This window comes from Corvus cornix, chromosome 10 (assembly GCF_000738735.6).
Source record: "Corvus cornix cornix isolate S_Up_H32 chromosome 10, ASM73873v5, whole genome shotgun sequence".
Lineage (NCBI taxonomy): Eukaryota > Metazoa > Chordata > Aves > Passeriformes > Corvidae > Corvus > Corvus cornix.
This window is the reverse complement of record NC_046340.1, coordinates 14,114,559-14,135,568: the sequence shown is the minus strand read 5'-3', so window position 1 is coordinate 14,135,568 and position 21,010 is coordinate 14,114,559. Positions and strand designations below refer to the sequence as shown.

General features: G+C 42.2%; 2 protein-coding genes across 2 annotated transcripts in view; one reads left to right on the top strand and one right to left on the bottom strand.

The window, feature by feature from the left end:
* The window catches only part of MINDY2 (MINDY lysine 48 deubiquitinase 2), a 32,775-nt gene extending 23,345 nt beyond the window's left edge, over nucleotides 1–9,430 (bottom strand). Inside the window, 3 exon segments of the mRNA XM_039557858.1 lie at nucleotides 1,093–1,150; nucleotides 8,676–9,217; nucleotides 9,220–9,430. Coding sequence (XP_039413792.1) covers nucleotides 1,093–1,150; nucleotides 8,676–9,217; nucleotides 9,220–9,334 — 715 coding nt within the window. The 5' untranslated portion in view covers nucleotides 9,335–9,430.
* Nucleotides 9,431–10,876: 1,446 nt separating this feature from the next.
* ADAM10 (ADAM metallopeptidase domain 10) overlaps nucleotides 10,877–21,010 on the top strand; it is a 43,550-nt gene continuing 33,416 nt past the window's right edge. The window contains exons 1-2 of the mRNA XM_039557724.1: nucleotides 10,877–11,189; nucleotides 19,337–19,487. Coding sequence (XP_039413658.1) covers nucleotides 11,135–11,189; nucleotides 19,337–19,487 — 206 coding nt within the window. The 5' untranslated portion in view covers nucleotides 10,877–11,134. The remainder of the gene's footprint in view (nucleotides 11,190–19,336; nucleotides 19,488–21,010) is intronic.

The following is a 21,010-nucleotide window of genomic DNA, read 5'->3' as shown; positions in this document are numbered from 1 at the left end:
GATTTTATTTCAATGTTTTTGTACTTATTCCCTAGCTCCATTACTAAACTCAGAAAAGTATCATTATAGGTTTCCTAATTTATACTCTTTTAACTTGAAAGTGGTTGAAGGCTGTTTTGTTGGGTTTTTTTTTCAGCTGTGGAAGAACTGTAACTGCTAATCCTGTTGATTGAATAGGAACCTAAATAATTTGAACGCAATTTTATTATTCAATTTAGTAAGACAATTCCAGAAGCTAATATATGCCCTCAAGAAAGAATTATATAGACAACTGGAATTACGTAGTGACTTCAGATAGGATTATGCCATCAATGCAATTATAAGAAATGTTTAGACATGAAGCAAGATTAACTTTTTTTTAAAAATTATGTAGGTAACTTTTTTATTCAACCACAAGATTCAGCAATTTGCTTCTGAAAAGAGCAAGTTACATTCTTTAAAAGGAAAAAGAAAATACAGTAAGGGTTTCTTCTCCTGCTTAAGAAAAATCAAACCTAGCATATTAAGTTCAAACATTTTATGTATGTCAGGCTACAAGGGAAAGAAAAGTGGTATATACATCTTAAGCACTATCACAACTGCATTTTTAACACCTGGATCATTGGGGGTACTAAAGTTTGAGCCCTGTCAGATAGAAAGAGCTGCAGTTTTGCTGAACGCGTGAGTATGATACCAGAGTAGTGCCTGCAAATGAATCACTGTGAGGACTACATTAACTTTTCTTCTTATTTTAATTGGGTCATACTTTCAAAGATTAGAGTTACTGCAGACAATTAAAGACAGAGTTGACTTACTAGAGTCTGTCAATTATAGTAACACAACACTGTAAGAGACATGAATAATTTTAAATCCATCAATGCATTGGTGCACTAAGCCACACCAACTGCATCAACTAGACCAATCATTTTGGAAAGCAGTACAGAAAACTTCTAAAAGCAGTTAAGGAAAAGCATGAGTAACTGAATGCTGTAAGTAGTTTTCTTGGATCAAATAAAAAACTGAATAAAATAGTAAATAAACAAAACAGTTCTATATTACTACACACTATGAAGTGTAACATACAAGTTAAAGTGATTTATTGTAATTACTAACCTAAGTATTCCATCAGCTGTTCAGCTGTTATGATTTCCATCATTGGTGGCAGTTTAATCTGTGAAAGTAAAAGTATATTCTCTTTAGAACGCCAAAACACTACAATTTTAAAAGCATCAACATGGTATTTCTAACAGAAGACTTCTGATTACATTTTCCTCACCAGTTTATAAGGCTATTAGCATACTGGACCTCTACTAAACAGCAGCCACAAGAAGAGATTAAAAAGGCATTTTGGTTTTTAGAGGAACCACATGCACACAGCACTTTCTCTCACGTGGAGGTCTCTGCATAGTGCTCCCTTCCCCTATCAAAACACTTCTCCAGCATCCGCCTCCACTTCACAGGAGCTCACACCACTTGCTGCAATGGCTCAACTACAAGCACCCAAAATTAACAGACTGGGAACTGCTAAGAAAACTCCATCTTCCGCAAGTCTTTGACTACTTACCTTCATTAAAATTCTTAACAGAGTATTAGCTCAAGAAGTTCCTGCGTACAGACAAAGTTTTTAAAGGATCTAGTGTCAGTAGCTGCTGGGACAGGGAAGCCAAAGACTTGTGCAGGTACAAGGAAACAACCTCCCAGCCTCTAATCCCACAATCACATTCCAAGGGTTTGGTTTAGCTCCACACAGAGCAGACCAGACACGCAGAACTCTGTGGTGAGGTTTCCATTCCCCTCTTCCCTGATCTATTCCCACCATCACCACTGGCTAAAACCAACCACCTTGGCACCAGCCAGAGCTAAAAGTTCCTGCATCCGCATCTCTTCCAGCATCCTGAGTAAATGTTTTGGTTGAACGCTTCCTTTTACTGCAGGGAGAAATGCAACAGCCAAAGGACATGCTTCTGGCAATCTGAAGAAATACCACAGGCAGATATAGACTTTAGTGCACTCAGTTTTTCTCCGCATAAATGTGAATTTTATTTTTCTAGGGTTTGGGGTTGGTTTGTCTGGGGGTTGATTTTTAACCTCTCTCTTCAGTTTTTAATCTTCTCATCCTATCACTCTCCAACATCTTACCACTGAAAGTCAAGAAACTCTGGTATTTATTATAGTGGGAATTTTTAAATTAAGTTCCTCAATACTGATCACTGCTTTCCTTGACGCATATAGAAAGACATGATGTGAGACTGTTAACTCATGTTTGAGATTTAATAGGTTCCACCTACTTTTCTGGTTGCAGAGAAGAAGGAAGAAGTAGAAAACCAGGTGACAGAAGAATATACATAAAGCCCTTGATGCAGCACCTCAAACTCAAAAATACAGTATAGCAACACACTATTCACACTGTGATGGAGAGGGTTTTCAATATGAAAACTGAGCTATTTTAATAACTTTGCAGAGAAAATGAGGTGTGATTGGGCTACATGTGTCTTATCAATTTTAATTATATTTGACAAAAGGTAAACGTGTTAAATATATGAATTCACAAGAAGTTTCATTAAATTTGGAAGAAGAAAGAGACCCAAGTTAATACAGCTTTGTTATTTGTACTCTAAGAAATATGTCCATACTTTGGTTGGATATGGCATATGCCACATATGCCAGAGATGGTGGGCATATAAAGAAATTGATAGTAATGGGATCTGGGAAAGGAATTAAAGAAGAAGAAAAATCTGTCATGGAAGCATAGGCACATGTTTTTTTGAAAATATTAAATGAGTAACAACTGATTGTAACTCGCAGAAATTCTTAACTCTTCCCAAAACTAATGCTCAATAGGCTAAATGCTTTCACACTCCTTGATCCCATTCATAACATTCATATTGAGTATTCACATAAATATATTGAGCCATGTAAACAATAGGACAAGTTCAAAAAGCTGCTTCTTAAACTCCCAGTTGGGATTGGCAGCATTCAAGTCTTAGCAAAACTAGCTGTGCGCACCCCTGAGCCAGGTCTGGCTCATCACAGCTCCTAAGACATCGAACAGCACCGCCTTCACCAGCCCTGCCCGAAGTGCTGCTGGCACTACAAACAGCACAGATGTGCCAGTATAATATGAAGGAAAATGAGCATTGCTCTCTCAACTGTTAACTGGGCTACTGTGATGATTCTTTCAGGACTGAAGCTAGCTCTTTTTGTTATTTATTTAAACCATTTGTATCAGCTCAGCCAGCATTTCTTGGGGGTTTCTGCTCTGCACCACATTTGGAACCTCTAGAAGCATGCCTACACGACAAACAGCAACTCTAAAGCACAATTACATGGCTTGCCTATATTTGAGCTCTATGCACAAATAGCACTATATAATATTTATATCACTGGTTAACAACTGGAACTTCCCCCCACAACTGTAATGCTAACCATTTACTTTTTTACTGCAGAAAAAGGAAAGTGGTTTTGCTCATACCTACAGGATCTCTTAGAGCTGGATATTTTAACAAGCTACATCTCAAAATTAACTGCTTGATTTAACACTAAATAAAGTTAATTGGTTACCTCTTGGCGTAATTTTAGGGCTGGCATGTGTAGTGGGACCTTGATCACACCTTTAAAGTAGGCTAATGGGGTTCCAACACAGTTCTAAGTACTTCTGAACAGAGCTGACTTAAGGATATAGAGAGAACGTGACATTTCCCAGCTGTTCAGAGCTTCATTGCAAGCACTCAAGTGACAGCAAGCGTACAGTGAAGAAGAAATGGGATAGAAAAATACCTTAAAACTTAAGGGAGAGCAAAAAACCATACAGAACCACAGTCATTATCCAGATAAATCAACAGAAGAAAACAATGTAAGCAACAGTAGTAAAAGCTGCGGTTGTCCACAACAATCTATTATTTTGAGGGACACATTTTCTCAACAGGTTTCAATGTTTAGTTCCTAGATTTTACATCAATTCCACACTTTAGGAAAAATGCATTTCCTCAACTCCCACCCATTTCCTGCAGCCCTCTACTGCAGTTTCCTGGTCTTTCGTCCTGATGGCTCTTTCTGACTCTAGCTACATTTTATTTCCTACACTCAGGAGTGGGAAACTTAGCCCTTCTCACACAACTACATCACAACATACAGTTGAGACATATATTAATTAAAAGACAAGAATGGTAAACAAATTTTCATATGGAACAGATTGTTTAATAAAACTTACACAGTTTCTATGAATTAGACTACAAACCCCAAAACTACATAATACTAATTTTCCACCATATTCTTCCACACTACAGAAGGGCTTGAAAAAAATTAAGTTATATAGTCATGCACAGAGGATAACACTTCCAAAAATACTGTGAATATAGAAAGGGCCTAAGAAAATTTCTAATGGCTTATATAATAAGTCTTACATAAGACTTATATTATGGTCTCAAAACATGTTTATCTAAAACATCCAACTCCTCTGAACACAGTGTTCTAGAGAGGTAAGGGTAGCTTCAAGCAGCTTTGACAAAAACCAATTAATATTCTTTGCAAATAAGTGCTCCCAGCCTTGCAGGAACAGCTTCATGAACCTGTCACATGACAGCCCGACAGCGTGTGCTGCCACTCCATGTCCTCAGCATCTCCCCCTCAGCCAGGTTTCCCTCAGCCCCTCGGAGTGGCCTTGTTGCTGTGACTGGGCACAGCTCCAGGCCCCCTGATCTGCGGGCTCACCTCATCCCACAGGTGCCGGAGGAAGGGAGGCTGCCAAGGGCCCCGCTGAGCGTGCTCCGAGCGCATCCGAGCAATCTGTGCAAACTCCGGCCATACGGCCGGGCAGCTCAGCAACAGGGACAGTACATCACGTGTGAAGGGCCAGTGCCAGACCTCAGACCAGGCACCACCACTGCAGGCTCTCACTAATGAAGTGGATATCAGCAGGAGTACACTGCGCACAGCTCCTCTGAAACAGGCCAATTTTATGAAAACCTAAACCTAAAAATTTCTAACTAGAATTTTTTACTCTACCTCTTCCCTGCACATCAGTTTGGATACATCTAAGCAAGAAAATGGTTATATAACATTTATTTATTCACACAGTTCTAAAAGTTACCAAAATTTTAGTAGAACCAGGTGTGTTGGGAACACAGCTCCTTCCATTTGTTGAGAGGATTACGACACAAAAAACTTTCAAATGCACTGTCAAATATGCTACCAGCATTGCTCTCCTACATAAGGACAAGATATCCCATATGCACGCACGTCTCAAGACAATATTAATATTATTTATATTCTAATTGTATAATGTTTTCCCTTTGCTTATTTTATGTTTCAAAATCTTCCCTGGACATTTCAGATATGTCATTTCTGCGCAGCATGTTAAGGTTCACAGAGTTCTACAGCTACAAGACATCACATTCTACCTAAGAAGCAGAGAGCAGAATCACATGGAAACCCCATTAAGCTTTTAGCATCTGATGATTGCCACATCCCTCCCCCCCCAATTACATTTAGTGCAGTGCCAGAAGTTATCAGGAAGTGTTGCATGAACTACATCTAACAAAGATCACAAAAGGCACTTGGAAAAGCCAACTCTGCATTGCTAAGTTTAACCACATAGCAAGCCACAGGCCTGAGCAAAAACTGAGCAATCTCGAGATTTAAATAAGCTGAAAAACAGTGTGCTGCACTACTCGACATCAGAGGACACAACTCACATTTAAAAATATTTGTTTCAATCTCTACTTCTGCTTTCATTTTCATCACACAGGTCTAAGTGGTTACCACACTCTTTTGCACAACAGCTACTTTTCCAAGTTGATATTACAGTGCTTTAGTTTTTCTTCTTAGAAGAACATGACTGTAACACTTCTGTAGCAGAACTCCTCAGCTCTCCCTCCTAGGGCTAAACTGCAAGTTACACTTAGACAAGTTGCAAGACTGCAAAAACACTTCAAAAGAAAAGTAATTTCATAATTTTATTATTTAAAATATAGCTTCTGCAATCTGCCACCTCAAAGTTTTATGTATCCTTTGAAAGTAGTGGATAAAAGAGAGGTAGCAGTTTTATTACAAGCTAAGTTCCAAAACCTGGTATTTTCAAAATGGAATTTGAACAGTCACAGTGCGTGCTCGTATTTCAGGATTTACAAAACTCCTACTGCACTTAGGTCGTCTGAGACCACATCTATCCACAGGATGACGAGAACTCTCAACCTTGTCAGGACAAAGTTCTGAGAAGGAAAGATGATGGCTGATATAGGGAATAGAACCAAAAGAGTAACTGTTTAACTTCTTATTCCCTGTTGTGATTCTATTTTCCCTCCTCATCTCCTTCTTATGCCCTTTTTTCCCCATTACATGTAGCTTCTTTTCACCTAGTATGTATTACGATATTCTCACTCTACTTTTGCCTATTTTCATCTTTTGGTCTGCCTTCTTGTTCGCAAATTATAATTACTTGACCCAGTCTAGGGTTCATTTTGTTTCAGGAGGAGTGAGAAGGTGGATGTCCACCCTCAGCCTCCACATGTAGCACGCTACTCTCAGAGATGTACAGATGAGCTGCTACCCCAACCACTGTCAACGTGGTCCTTAACTATGAACTGGGAAAAAGAAAGGCTAATTTGGAGAGGCAGTAATTAGGAAAATCAATTACAAGCAACTAAGATATATGGCCAAATAACAGGAAAACCCTCAAGCCTATAAATAACAACTTGTGATGACAGTTTCACCAGTTTAGCTGCCTGTCTGCAACTCATGTAAATTCTGTTGAGGTTTTACATAAACAGACAGAACTATAGAAAACTTCCTGTAATCTGAGCAATAAGAAACAGCATGGCACTCCCAAAGGGTATTTTGGTTTTTGCCTATTTATAAAACTGGAAATTACATTAGTCCTCACCTATGTAATATTTGATCACAGCAGAATGTCAGTTAAAATTCTGGCTGGAGAGCAGCAGCAGAAGGAAAAGGAAGAATGCTAAGAACAAAACCTCCAAAAACTTTAATTCAAACATCAGGACCAGTGCTGTCCCATTTACATCTTTCATTAAATCAAAGATTAACAAGGAAAATCCTGTAACTAGCAGTTTCTTTTAAAATGCCATCACACAAAATGGTAAGGTATGGTTAAGTTTTTCCAAGTCACCCCTAGACGTTGAAGAGGGAGCACAGAAAGCAAGTGTTCAATACTGAAGCCCACAACAACCTTCCCACCCTCTTGAAGGTGGCAGAACCCACACAAAGCAATACCTTAAAGTCACTCACAACTTCCCTATATTGTTTTTACTGATGCTTAAATATCAACATCACTGTAGCCAGAGTCTTCCTCCTGATGTCTGAGTTATTCTGCTCAGAAAAATATGTAGCAATTGTAACTCATCCAAGAGCAATAATCTTCTGGAGTTACCTGCATCTAAACAAATTTCTTCTCATTAACATATTTCCATTTTGACCTTTTCATAAGTGACCTGTTACACTGCAAACAACCTCTTACTCTTCCAACACCAAATTTCTTCCCCTTGCTACTACAACATAAGAGCTATTCCTGTAAAGCTGTCCTGTTGCAGAACTCCTTTCTATCAGCTCTTCAGTTTTCTGGGGCTGAACTGCCAGCATTTCCCAAGATATGCCCCTCATCCTTGTTTTGCAATGCACACAACCTTATAGCTTTTCTCCAACAGATACTCCTTTCACATATACATGTTAATAACTACATTATGCCTTAGATTTTAATTACTTAAAAGATCGGAAAAAAATTATTTTAAGACTGTGGGAAGTCCACATCCACAATGGCTATGGAGCACAAGAACTTCCACATCTCAAAGTGGGACTTGATCACTACCTGATTTGCTCATTAATTTAAATACAATCTATACTGCATAACTGTATGAATGTGCCCCTATTACTCAGGCAGTTACTTGTACAAATCTGTATTTTGTACAATTCTGGATTTCGTACAACTCTGCATACACTTTATTATATGAAACTAACCTATTTTCCAAAAATATCATCTATGTGTTCAGTGCTATAAATAGTAATCTTTACTTACTAGAAACCTGTACACATCTGCAAACTATATACTGTTCAGGTTAGTAAACATCATCTAGATATTGTATTTAAGACAATAACAAAGCAAATCCATATATGACAGCAGCACCTAAATATATTGGCAACAGACTGCACGGCAGTATTTATTTTCCAAGTTCTATATGTGAGACATGTGCTTAACAGCAGAAATAAACCTGTGTATGTCTTGAAAGAATCACAGAATGGTTTGGGTTGAAAGAGACCTGAAAGATCATCTAGTTCCAACCCCTCTGCCATGGGCAGGGACACCTCTTACTAGACCACATTACCCAGAGAGCCATCCAACATGACCCAGGACACTATCAGGGATGGGGCATCCACAGGTTCCCTGGGCAACCTATGCCACTGCCTCACCACCCTCATGGGGAAGAATTTCCTCCTTATATCTAAACTTGCCCTCTGCTAATTTAAAGCCATTCCCCCTTGTCCTGTCGCCACATGCCCTTGTCAGAAGTCCCTCTCCAGCGTTCTCGATAATGCCCTTGTCCTAAACAGCACAAACTTCCCGCGGTGCTCTCACGCCGCGTTGGCTCAGGAGCCCCGAACGCTGCCAGCGCCACACGAGCCGCCCGCGCTGCCCGAGCGGCACCGCCCGCCCGGCCCCGCCATGGCGCCCGCTCGCCCGGTACCTTCCAGGCCAGGAGCAGCACGTTCATGATGGCCAGCAATGGGCAGGGGCCGTTCTCGTTCTGGGTGATGACGGGCGTATTCTCCTCCTTCCAGCGGACCCACTTGATGTGATAGACCGACTGCCCCGGGAAGCGCTCCTTGGAGGCGGAGAGAAGCTGGGAGCCCGCCGCCGGCCTGTCCCCTTCGGGCTCCGGGGCCGGGCCCCCCGAGGAGGCCCCCGCCACCACCGCCTCGTCGGCGTCGCTGTTGAGCTCGGAGCTGCTCGGGCAGCAGGAGTGCAGGTTGGAGAAGGACTCCAGCGAGTCCAGGCTGCGGGACTCCTCCCCCGGCGGGCTGGGAGCGCCGCTGCTCCCGGAGCCGGCTCCCGCGGGACCGCTCTCTGAGGCGGGCGCCGCTCCGGGACTCTCCGGCACCGCCAGCCCCTCGCCCTCGGCCGCCGCACCACCCTCCGAGGCCTGGGAGGGGGACGCCGTCTGAGGGGCCGTGGCGGGAGCGGGGGCCGGCGGAGGGGAAGGGCTGCGCCGCCCGCCGCCCTCCTCGCCTCCCTGCAGGCGCCCTCGCCCGCCGCCGCCTCTCCCAGGCGGAGCTGGCTGGCAGCGCCCCCGCCGCCCGTCTGCAGCGAGCCCGGGGGCGGCGGGGGCTGCGCCAGGCTCTCCATGCCCGGCCCGGCCGCTCCGCTCTCTATTGGCACCGCAGCAGCTGCGCCTCCGCCCGCAGCGCCCGCGACGCCATCACAGCAGCGGCGCCGGCTCCGCCCCGCCGGGGACGTGCGGGCGGGGGGGGAGCGGCCGCGGGTCACGGCGGGGCTCGGGGCGGGGGGGCCCCGGGGCGGGGCGGGCAGCGGGAAGGGGAGGGAAACAGGTGAGTCCGGCTCTCCCAAGGGTGCTCGGTGTTTTTCCTTTCGGTTTGTTAGACAGTCGTAGTATAAAAAATACGGCTGTAGTGAATGTAATAGATAACTTGAACAATTTGATTGAATAAACTAATTAAAAGAGAGGAAATTTAGGTTACATATTAGGAGGAAGTTCTTTACTGTGAGGGTGGTGAGGCACTGGCACAGGTTTGCACAGAGAGGCTGCAGATGCCCCATCCCTGGAAGCGTTCAAAGCCGGGTTGGATAAGGCCTTGAGCAACCTGGTTGAGCGTGAGGCGTCCCTGTCCATAGCAGGGGGTTGGGTTGGAACGAAATGTTCCTTAAGGTCCATTCCAACCCCTTGACATTCTATGATTCTCTAAGAACTAATGTGGGTATATTACTCAGACTTTACCCCAATGAACCTCTCCTCTCCGTACAGAAATCTTCAGCTTTTAATCACAAATTTTAAATAGTCTTGGTATGATAAGGATTTATCCTCTCATTTTATTCTCTAATTTGAACTCTGTAAACATTTGCATCAACTTCTGCAGCCTTACCTGAGGTACATTCACTGTAATTTTACTTTCTATGTGCATTTCCATAACACCTTTTCTCAGCTGTATCAGTGTTCAGAGGGAAGGTTTTTTTTGTTCTGACATGGTAATAGGAATGGAAAAGCACAAGTATAATGGGCTGACATTATACTGACAGAAACTTGTCACAAACCCTAATATAAAAAATAAATCTTTGAGATGGCACAGTTGATGAAAGAATTAGCATGTGGACAAACAAGAGAGGAAACATTTTGTTCAGATGTCTCACGTTTGTATTTCTACGGGAGGAATTTGCTGCACCCTTGAACTGTGAAGGTTGTTCAAGCCAGTCTCAGCATGACAAGTCCCTGTTCAGTGGGGACACTGCAACACTTCACAACACGTAGAGCATCGGGAGAAGTCGGTGACCTAAAACAGAACTCTAAAAGTAAGTAAGTTAGTTTGTGCAAGGAAAAAATGTGTATCTGGTAAGAGAATGAAGGAAACCAGAGTAATAATTTAAAAGTAAATTAGTTTTCTACAAGGAAAAAACGTGTATCCAGTAAGGGGATAAAGGACAGCAGCCGGTGCAGCGTGTTCGTACTTCGGTCCCGTGAAGGCTCCGAAACCCCGTTCTCGGGCGCGCCGGAAGCGGCAGGGAGGCCCCGCCCGGGGCGGCCCCGCCCCTGGGCCCGTCCCCCGCGGCCCCGCCCCTTCCGTGCGGCCCCGCCCCTTGCGCGCGGGAGGGGCGGGGCGTTCGCGCGCTCTGGGCGTGTCCCGCGGCCCCGCCCCGCCGGCAGCGTCTGGCGCGCGCGAGGGCGGAGGGAGCGGCGGTGCGCCGAGTGGAGGCAGCGCTGCTGGGAGAGCCGCTGATCCCGGCCGATCCCAGCCGATCCGCGGCCGTTCTGTGGGCGGGAACAGTCCTCCGGAGCGGCGGGGGACAAAGCGGAGGGAGGCGCCCAACTCGCCCCTCCCCATCCCGCCCGGCGCCGGCTGGGGCGGATGTGCCGTGGGTAGGCGGCGGCGGCGGCGGCGGCGGCGGCGGCGGCGGGGCCTGCGCCCGGCGGAGATGGATCTGGCGGGGACGATAATCCTGCTGTGCTCCTGCGCGGCGGGCGCTGGAGGTGAGGAGCCGCCCGGCCTCGCGGGGCCCTGGTTCGGGGCCGTCTCCATTCCTCTCTCCCTCTTTCTTCCCTCTCTTTCTCCTGTCTCCAGCCCTCGGGGCCGGGGGCGGCGGGCCCCGCTCTCTGGGGCGCTCCGGCGCCAGGGCCGCGGCTGGGCCGCCGCCGGGCTCCCCATTCCGCCCGCCGCTTCAGCCCGCCCGGGCCTCTCCCCCGCCGTCCGCGGCTGGCCTGGCGCCCCCGCCCCTTCCCCGGGACTTTCCCCGCCGAGGATCGGGTCAGTTGCCTTCCCCTCCTCTCTCCCTCGGGTCCTTCTTTTCTCCGGGCTCGGCTGTGTTTTCCCCTCCCGGCTCCGCTTCCGTCCCTCGGGACTTCCCGCCCGGTCCTGGTGGCTGCTTCCCGGCTCCCTTCCCTCGCCCCCACGGCCGCTTCCCTGTCCCCGAAACCAGGAAGCACGGGCAGGCGGAAAGTTCAGCTTAAGGAAATAAAAGACGAGCCCGGGTTCTTCCCTAAGCGTGACCGTGACTTCCAGGAGGGTCTCCCCTCTCCCAGGCCGAGGGAAAACTCCCTTGTGTTTATGGGGACGTGTAACTGTATCGGCTCCCGTTAGGAGTTTGTCGGCATTCGGAACCGGCCAGTTTCTCCACCGCGCCTGGTAGTGTTTAATTGGTCAAGTCGTGGCAGGGAAAATAGTTTCGACTTTGTACAGAAAAAGGGTGTACTTGAGAGGGTGTTTCTAGAGAACTGTGGGTGGAACAGCTGATAAAGACTTCCTCTATTTCATTTGGCACCTCACCGATTTATCTGGGCTCTGCCTCTGTGTGCATCAATATGTAGGTTTATTAACAAAGAAGCTAGCGCTAAATGCTGGTCTTTCACGCATTCTCAAAAAGTAACATCAAACTATGGGAAGCTTCAGTAGTTGTACTTGTGGCTAAGCTGTGAGATAAGCGGGGTGATATGCACGGTCAGAAGCCATCCCATTATTTATATGATTAGGAGTGGGATACACAAAGGAATTTAGGTTGTTCTTCATAAATTCTTGTAAGCTATCAAGATATTTCTGACTTAATTGTTGGCATGCTTTCAAGGCCTCTTTGTTTTCTAAACTGAATGGTGCTGGCACAGAACTAACTCAAAATAATTCATTAACCAGTTGTGAGGGTTGTTTTCACTGTTTAATTCCAGGCAGGCAGTTGTGCCTTAAAAATCGTAGTAAAGTACCGTCCTCTGGATATATAGAAGAAAGTTCATGAAATGTATTTCAGAAATTCATATTAAGGTTTTTTTGAGAGAAGAATGGGCACTTTCAACATTTCTGGGCACTAGGAAGCACACCTCACTAGCAGGTGGCACAAGTACATGTCTTTGGTATGTATCAGTGCAGATACATCTTTAAAGAAAGATTAATAATGCTGGATAGAAATCTAGTGATAATGCCAATACACTTCTCTAAAATATTCAGTGGAACTTTATTGATAAAAGTCTTAATGTAATTATGAAAGATTTGCTATAGTTCTATGGTAAATTAAAAACAGCCTTTCAAGTTTAGGAAGGTCTATTTTACCTGCGTTCACATTTCTAGAGTTTCTTATATACTGTGTTTTTATTTATTGAAAAATAGGGTTCTTCATTGGTGTATTTTTCCTTCTAGACAGGCATTATTATCTGTGTGGAAAGGGCAACTTCGTGATTCTTAAAGAAGTTACTGTGAGAGCAGTGCAAACTGAAAAGAACCCAACAAATTACATTTACGGGCAGTGCATCTCGCGCTCATTAATTTTACAAGATCTTGAAGCTAAGTTATATTTATCTGTAAAGTTGTCTGGTTTTAAGCCACACAGGTATTAAACAGTAATACTTTTGGAAATTTCATTAATCTGCACTTTAGAAATAATTAGGGGTTTGTATGTTTGGGTCTAAGATTGGAGTATTTTTACAGGATACCTGAGTTTGAACTCTTTCAGAATTACACAAGGCTTTGTGCCCGTGTACTGTGCAGGCACTCTACATACTCTGTTGTAATAGTCTTTAGATATAAAGGTACAGATTAACAGAACCAATTGTAATGTTAGCTCACAGCTAAGTATGAATCATAAAATCAACTTTGAAAAAATGGTACAGCATAATTTGGATGGTTAGTGAAATATCTTTGTTTTGTTAAAAATATTATTTTCTGTTGTAGTTTATATTACTCTTAAAATTATGTGAGGGGAATGCAATCAAAAGCAATCAGTAGTGCTGCTGCAGTAGTGAAGTGTACTGCAGTGTCTGTCTCGGGCTGCTTTATAGCTTTTAATATGTTTTGTCTGTATGGTTAAAGCAGACAGGTTATCAGAAGTTTGGCCTAACAGGCCCAGAAACATTCTTGATCAGGTTTTGGTATTAGATCACTTTTAGTGCTCTCTTTTTCTTTCTTTGCTTCCACTGCATAAATATTACCTTCATAAAACCAGTGGTCCAGTAGGTCAGTGTGAATACTGTTTAAATAGTATAAGAAGGAATTTTTATTTTGTTTTGTTTCTGTTAGTATTTGGGGAAAGCTAGAATTTAGTTTCTAGTATATCGTGTCTACTTGAGATAAGATATATGTACCCTGACTTTTAAGAATTCTTTTTTTTAAAAGTGAATCTCAGCATTTTACCCAACACCCCTGGAATTGCTTGGCTTAAGGGATCTATTCACTCTCTGGTGCTGTTATGAATTTTGATGTGTGTGAAGTGGTACTTAGTTTGGGCAATATTATTGGCAGCTTTTCGTAGCTTTGTTGCACATGAGGAAGATGCATGCAGATATATTAATCAGTACTTAATTATCCATTCATAATGATGTTCCTAGAGGAATGGAAATAACTAATTTAACCTCTCTTTCTACCTAACGGTCATTAAAAAAGGGAAAGGGCAATAGCAAACACAAAAGAGAGCTATTGAGACCTCCGAAAAGCTTGGATTTAACAAGAGTGACCATGCTTTGACTAGGCTGATCAAATGCTGAATATCATTGCAAATATATGATAAATAGTTTGTTTTCACTGGTACAACATGCTCTTTTTATGTTGCTAGGACTTCCAAGTTGTTTCTTAGTGTCTTGTGCTGCTGGATATTGAACTACCTATTTCCCAGTGAGCATGGGAGAAATTCTGCTTTTTTTCTGGACACATGGGGGAGTTGTGGGAAGGCATTTATGAGCTATCACCATCTGAGTGATTTAGTTTGTGTTCTTAGTATAAATTGAGAAGAACAGTAGCCTTCATAAATATGGCAGTATTCAGCCTCCAGCATTTATTTGGAGTTTAAAATAAAAACATTATTCATTTTATGTGATTGGATGAGACAGTGTCTAGTCACGACAGCTGTCAGATGGTTGTTTCAGAAATGCTGGTGGTAATTAGAAATAAATGAAATCAGGTGCTTAGGTGGTTACTTTGAAATACTGTTGCCCAAAAGCCTCAGACTGCAGTTTCTTTTTGCTTTTAAAAGATCCAGAGGTTCGTTTTTGCAGTATGCCATGGCCATTCTACTGAGTTACTGCTGTCTGGTGGTCCTGCCCCTGCCATGCACTCCCACCTCTCCTCCTGGCATGAGAAGCCAATCAAAAAAAAAAAAAAATTAATCAGTTCCTGCCAGATGTGTTAACTAAAGTTGCTCTGTTGAGCAAACCCAGGCTTGATGGGGAAGAAGAACTGGGACTTTCACAGGGTGGAGAGGAAGAGGGTCAATAAAAAGCAGACATCTGCTTACACTGGTGTTGCCCACACTGTCTGACAGTGCCCTAAATTGAGGCCTCAGTGAAGTGAAATGATCCTGACTTGACTTCTTGATTACATGTTTTTCTTTCACCAAAAACTCACTTTACCACAAGAGAGAGAATATTTTTTCAGCTGAACCTAGTGCCAGTGCAAGGGAAGAATAGAAACAGCGTAGATGTAAAAGAGCAGCAGGGCCTGCCCTTCTGCTGGCAGTTATGAAACAACAGCCTGAATAAATTCTTCAGAGAAGTCCAAGTCAGGGGGTATATGGTAGGATTTCTGGCATGCTAAATCTGAATGCAGTGTACATTCTTCAATGCCCCATGTAAAGGGAGCTTTTTAAAGATAAACTCTATATTGAAAACAACTTGAAGCAAAAGTTGCTTTGATTATCTTAATTAAAATTATAATAATAATTCTCTACAAGATGTTTATCAAATGCTGGCATTTTAAATCTGCAAATTAGTGATGACGCTTGCAGTAATAGGAGTTGTCTGGTGAGTTAGCTTGGCTTCTGAACAATTTCTGATACTCTATCAAGTCGTATTCTGTGCTTTTTTCCACCCCACTAACAAACTTGAGTTGTGTTTGAACTATTTGCATTTGTCATGCAAGTCTCAATCTGAGTGGTTTAATGTAAACTTCATCTTCTAGAACAGTGCATGCTTGGTTTATCCTCTTACGGGAAGTTAAATGTTCTCTTTTACAATGATGTGTATAAATTAATAGGTATTTGTATTTACTTGGGTAAACTTTCACTACTGTTTATTACTAGTCATCTTTTTGTGCATGGAGCTAGCTTTTATAAAAATTTCCTCCAGAATCTTCACAGACACTGAGATTAGTCTGGCCAGCCTGTAAATCCCCAGGCTGTCCTCCTTGGAGATGTGGATGACATTTGTCAGCAACTCCCCTCTATAACAGTAACTTTTCAAAAAGTTGAGAGAAGCCTTCAAATGGTGTCAGCCAGCCCCCTCAGCACTCCTGGATGCATCCTATCTGATCCTGTGGATTTCTGTATATCCAGGTGGCTGATGTGTTCCCTAGCTCGTTTCATCTTATTTCTGTCCTGCAGACTGGGAAGGGTTTGTCTGGGGGGAGAAACTCTTCATGGTTTTCTCTGGGAAAATAACTGACCAGGGAATCATTTAGCACAGACCACCAGATGACTGTTACATGCAGATGCTCATGTTGTGCCAGGAAGCTTATAGCTAAAATCATGTGGATGATCCATTTTGCCCTTTGCATAGGCCTGGTTAGGTGAGAATACATGCCTTGAACTCCGTACCTGTCCAGTGGGATTTGTTTGTTCACAGCAACAACTGTAGATACTTTACTTCACAGCTCTCTGGGAATCCTGAGGAGTTGTTGTATATCCACATGCACAAAACATCTTTCACTGGGACTGGCACACATTTTTGCCTAAATGCTCTGCTGGATTCTGTTTAAAGTCCTTCCTTGTGTTTAGATATAAGCCCATGAGAGTAAAGCTTCATTCCTGCAGGGAATTTGTCATAGGAAATGCCACATCTAGTTTAGCAAGTCTTTAGAAGACTATACTGTCAGGTTCAAAAGCTATCCCCTTGTCACTCTCCAATGTCTGTATCCTAAAGGGTTTCGTCTTCTAGCTTAGTGTTTAGGTGAAGTGTAATGTTGTCTTACTCCACCAGATTGCCTGGAAAGGCATCATGCTGTCTTTGTTTTGTTGATGGCAACATGACATGTAATTTGTAGAGCAGTTCCCATGATCTACATTTAGGTGTTCATGGTTCAGTGTTTCTTACTGCAGGCTTCCTGATTGTATCCTTAATTGAAAAGATCTTTGTCATGCGATATCTGTCAAAAAAAAGCCAAACCCCTAGTCTTTCATTTACAGAAGGTAACGGCAGTAGTTTGTAACAGAGGTCGGGATCTGGTGTGTGCTATTATAATGATTTCTTGGGGTGTGCCACTTCCAGATTCTGTGATAGACTTCCTCATTTTTGATGCAGTCTTCTAATTACAGAAACTGGAGCTAGCAGCTGTACCTACCTCATGTACCTTGGTGAAGTTTTCTTTCCAGTGTAATGAACTTCTGCCTCAGAATCCTCTATAGATTCTTGTGTTACCAAGGTTGAGCTATTTATTAAGCTACCTTTGTGAAGAAGATAATTCCTTTTGATAGGTAGCTGGTTTGATTAGAAGGAGATTGTGATCAGTTGCAAACTTTGAATGCTGTAGCAATGCTGATGTTATAGAGGCTTCTGGAAGTGTTCATTTTGAAGCCTTAAGTCCCTTTTTGGAGAAGCCATAATGCTCTAGGTGGTATGCAGCTGCTCTGCTTAAGCAAGAAGAGAGCAGCAGGAGTGTTTGTGTTAAGTGTTTCTATGAGAGTACTTAAAACATAAGGAGTTCTTTAAGTTTTGGAGAAAGGGAAAAAGAAAGTGTGTTGTTTCCCTGTGTGATCACAGCAAGTGTATACATTTTTTTAAGAAGAAAGGTTTTTGCTTAAAACCCTCTCTGTTTTTCCTTAGCAGAGAGAACAGTTATAAAACTTTAAATGTCAGTAGTCTTTTGCTGTCTTGTCACAGTAGTTAGCACTTAAAAACTATTCTTTGTGTCTCAGTCAAATGCTGTCTCTCATCTTTTCACGTGGTCATGAGACCTGGATCCAGTGCCAAGTGTTATTGGGTCTTCAGTAAGTTGTCACACTTCAAAACTTTTTTTCTAGGTGCCTGAAGCTGTTCAAAGTGTATCTTGCAACACTGAGAAGAAAAATGGTCTGCAACAATTTAAGGAGTTCCTTATTAAAAGCTTCCTACCACAGAAAGTTAAATTCTGGAGCACAGGAGTTTACACATTCTGCAGTGTACTAACTCTCTAGTTTTGATCAAGTTCTTAAAGCAAGTTATTAATACTGTATTCTAGATTCAGGTTCATTTAACAATTAAAACTTTTAAGTTTAGCTTATATCAGCTAATTTTGAAGCTTGTTTTCTTTAATATTGATATTTCTGGGTCATGTACATGGAATTGGAAAGCATGTATCTGTAGTCAGGCACATGTATATTATGCATAGTCTCAGGCTAATCTGGTTTGGTTTATAGAAGTTTTTGGGTTATAGGAGGTGTTTATGGTTCATTTTGGTGGGATTATGTTGGAAGTGATGAGAGAAACGTCAGACACAGACAACATCCTGCATCCTCAGAACTCTTGCTAATTATTGAAACTATGCAATGGTCCTGTGTCTGTGTCTTATTTGGGTTAGAATTAATGTAGACTTTCTTGAACCACACATTTTAAACGTTTTCAGACACCTAAGACACTTCCCTTTCTGGAAAGCTGAATGAGAATGGACATGTAAGAGTGAGAGGAAAGTAGAATGAAGTTTTGATACTGGGCTGTATTTGCAGTTAACAACGAAGAGTCAACATTTGCAGAAGCCTACAGTACTGTGGGGAAATTTGAATGTGATTTCTCTGCAGTATAGCATTAATTGAATTTTAAACAGATACGGCAGTATCATCCTGTGCACATGGCTGCTAAATGTAAGCAATGCATTTGAACATATTAATTCACTTAGTCATCTTTTTAGATATCTGAAGAAAAATGTAGTCCCTGAGAACTCACATTTAGGTTGAAGTTAAATTGATTGCGATACTAATTTTTCTTCTTGCAGAATTCAGAGTTCTTCTGGTTTTCTCCACAAGTTGTATTTTGGGATTTTTTTTTTGGTGATTAGTGTCTCTTCCTCCATCAGGATAGGGGGGTCAAAATCTTCCCCATTTTCTGCAATGAACTCATGTTAGTATGAGTCATAAATATTACCCTAGAAGGAATTGTGCAAAATAGACTGAACTAAATCTACATCTCTGGAGATATGTTTTAATAAAACTTTTCCATGTGGTGGAACATTCCATGTGATACAATATGTGTTGCTAGGTGGCACGATTTGCTCTTAATTTCCCATGATATTTCACATGTAGAATACAAACATTCTGAGCAGATACTGTGGTGTTATGACTGCAGTGAAGTTGGAAGCACAATTTCAGGGAAACTGAAGAAAGATATTCAGCTGTTGGACTTCTTACTTTGATTCAGAAGTGCTTTTCTGAAACATCTCTGAAGCCTTCCTGTCTACAGTGATGTAGTTTGCATTGTGGGGTAGTTTTGGAGTAAATGAACTGTACTTCCACTACAAGTGGAAGATGCCTTCCAAGGTCCACCTGATGCACTCGTAGCTGCAGATTGTGTGTTCAGTCTGTGGGACCAGAGTACAATGAATGTGAAGTGTACAAAGGAGGAAAAAAAAAAGTTAAAATGGATATAATGTGGAATTTGGGTCCTTGTCACCAACTGCTTTGCCCCACAGATCTGCCATGCCTGGTAGTGTGGTTATAACCTTACTTGTCTCTGTTTTTCAGGCCAATATGGAAATCCTCTAAATAAGTACATTAGACACTATGAAGGATTGTCCTATGATGTGGATTTGTTACACCAAAAACACCAGCGTGCCAAAAGAGCAGTATCACATGAAGATCAGTTCTTGCGCCTAGATTTTCATGCTCATGGAAGGTTAGTGATATCTTAAAAGATGTTTGTTTTAAATATTTTATTCATATGTGTCTTAGTTGTAGAGAAGTGTAAAGGAAGAAATACAGCCACCAAAATAACGTTAGCTAGAATACACTAAATTTCACTGTTTACAGCATCTATGAGGTATTTTCTCACATGTCCAGTTTAAATACGAAATTGTTGCTTGTAAGCACTTATTCAAACATCTGATGGTACCTATTACTACACTTTGAAGCTTAAACAATGGAATCATACTGGGAACAGAATGGTAGTTGATTCTGGGTTTATAATGCAGTTTGGGTTTGTTTGGTTTTTTTCAGAAATTGTGCCAAACTGCCTGAGGAGATTTAATTGAGAAAAAGTAACATTTCAAATGGCATTTGAAGCTACGAAATAGACCAAAAAAATGTTCTGTTTTGCGTGTACTGGTGTTATCTGATTTTTTTGTCCTGTTGTGAAATTTAAAAATTATTTGACATGGGGAAAGATGATTACGTGTTACAAGACATGCTTTGCCTTGCATTTAACATGTAAGATCCAATACAAAAGTTAGATATTCAGTGTGACCAACTGAAGTATAATTTGTAGGTTTTCACTTAGGAAGATCTCGTTGCAATTTAGAATTGCCTGCGTTTTGTACAACCCAAGAGAAACAGGAAGAAAGTTAAAATATTTGTGTCTGTATCTTAGTTTCTATCACTCCCTCCTTTGCAGCACCACTCTCTTAATTTATTTTAGGAATGTGTAATGCTCTTGTTTTTCTCGTTATTTCAGTTACAATTTAAGTATTTAGAGCTTGAGAAATAATTATTAGCCATATGTAGAAGGGAAAGAAGTTTAACAGAGAAAATGTAAAACCGAGTCTCCTGAATCTGTCTGGGATATTGTTTTATGAGTAAGTGTTTTGTTTTTGTGCCAGCTTGTCATTTCTTCAGGGAGTGAGGGTTGTTCCTGGAGGTTTATGATGTAATGACTGGATTTCAGTGCATGCTTCCAGAAGGTTAGCATTAGGGTTGTGTTTCTAAGTGCCATAGAAATGCAACCCAAATCACGAATTTGAAGTCCTGTCCTTAAAACCACGTTTTGAAGTGTGCTTTTTAGTCCAGGGAATTTTATTGTTCTAAGCAGAGTCATATTGCTGCTGTCTTTGCTGTAACTTCACTGGCAGTCTCTAGTCTTCCCTGTTAAATTATTCTAATAAACAAGACTGCAGAGTAAAATGCTTCAGAGGCTCCTCACAGTGTAAACCTCTCTACTTTTAAATCTCCAGCAAGGTAGCAAGACAGTGAAGTTAAGTTTAAGTCTAATGCTGCTACTTCTAAGCTGCAGGCTAGTGGATAATTTAGACTCACTGAAGTGTGTACTGCTGCAGAGAGAAACAGGCCTAACCACATTCCCAGCATCGTCCTTGTCCTAACACTGCTGGTGTTAAAGCCATGCAAGGAATAGCATCTGGGAACTAATCCATCTAAAAATTATTTGGGAAAAAAAATCAGTATGACTTGAAGGGGTTATAGAAGAAG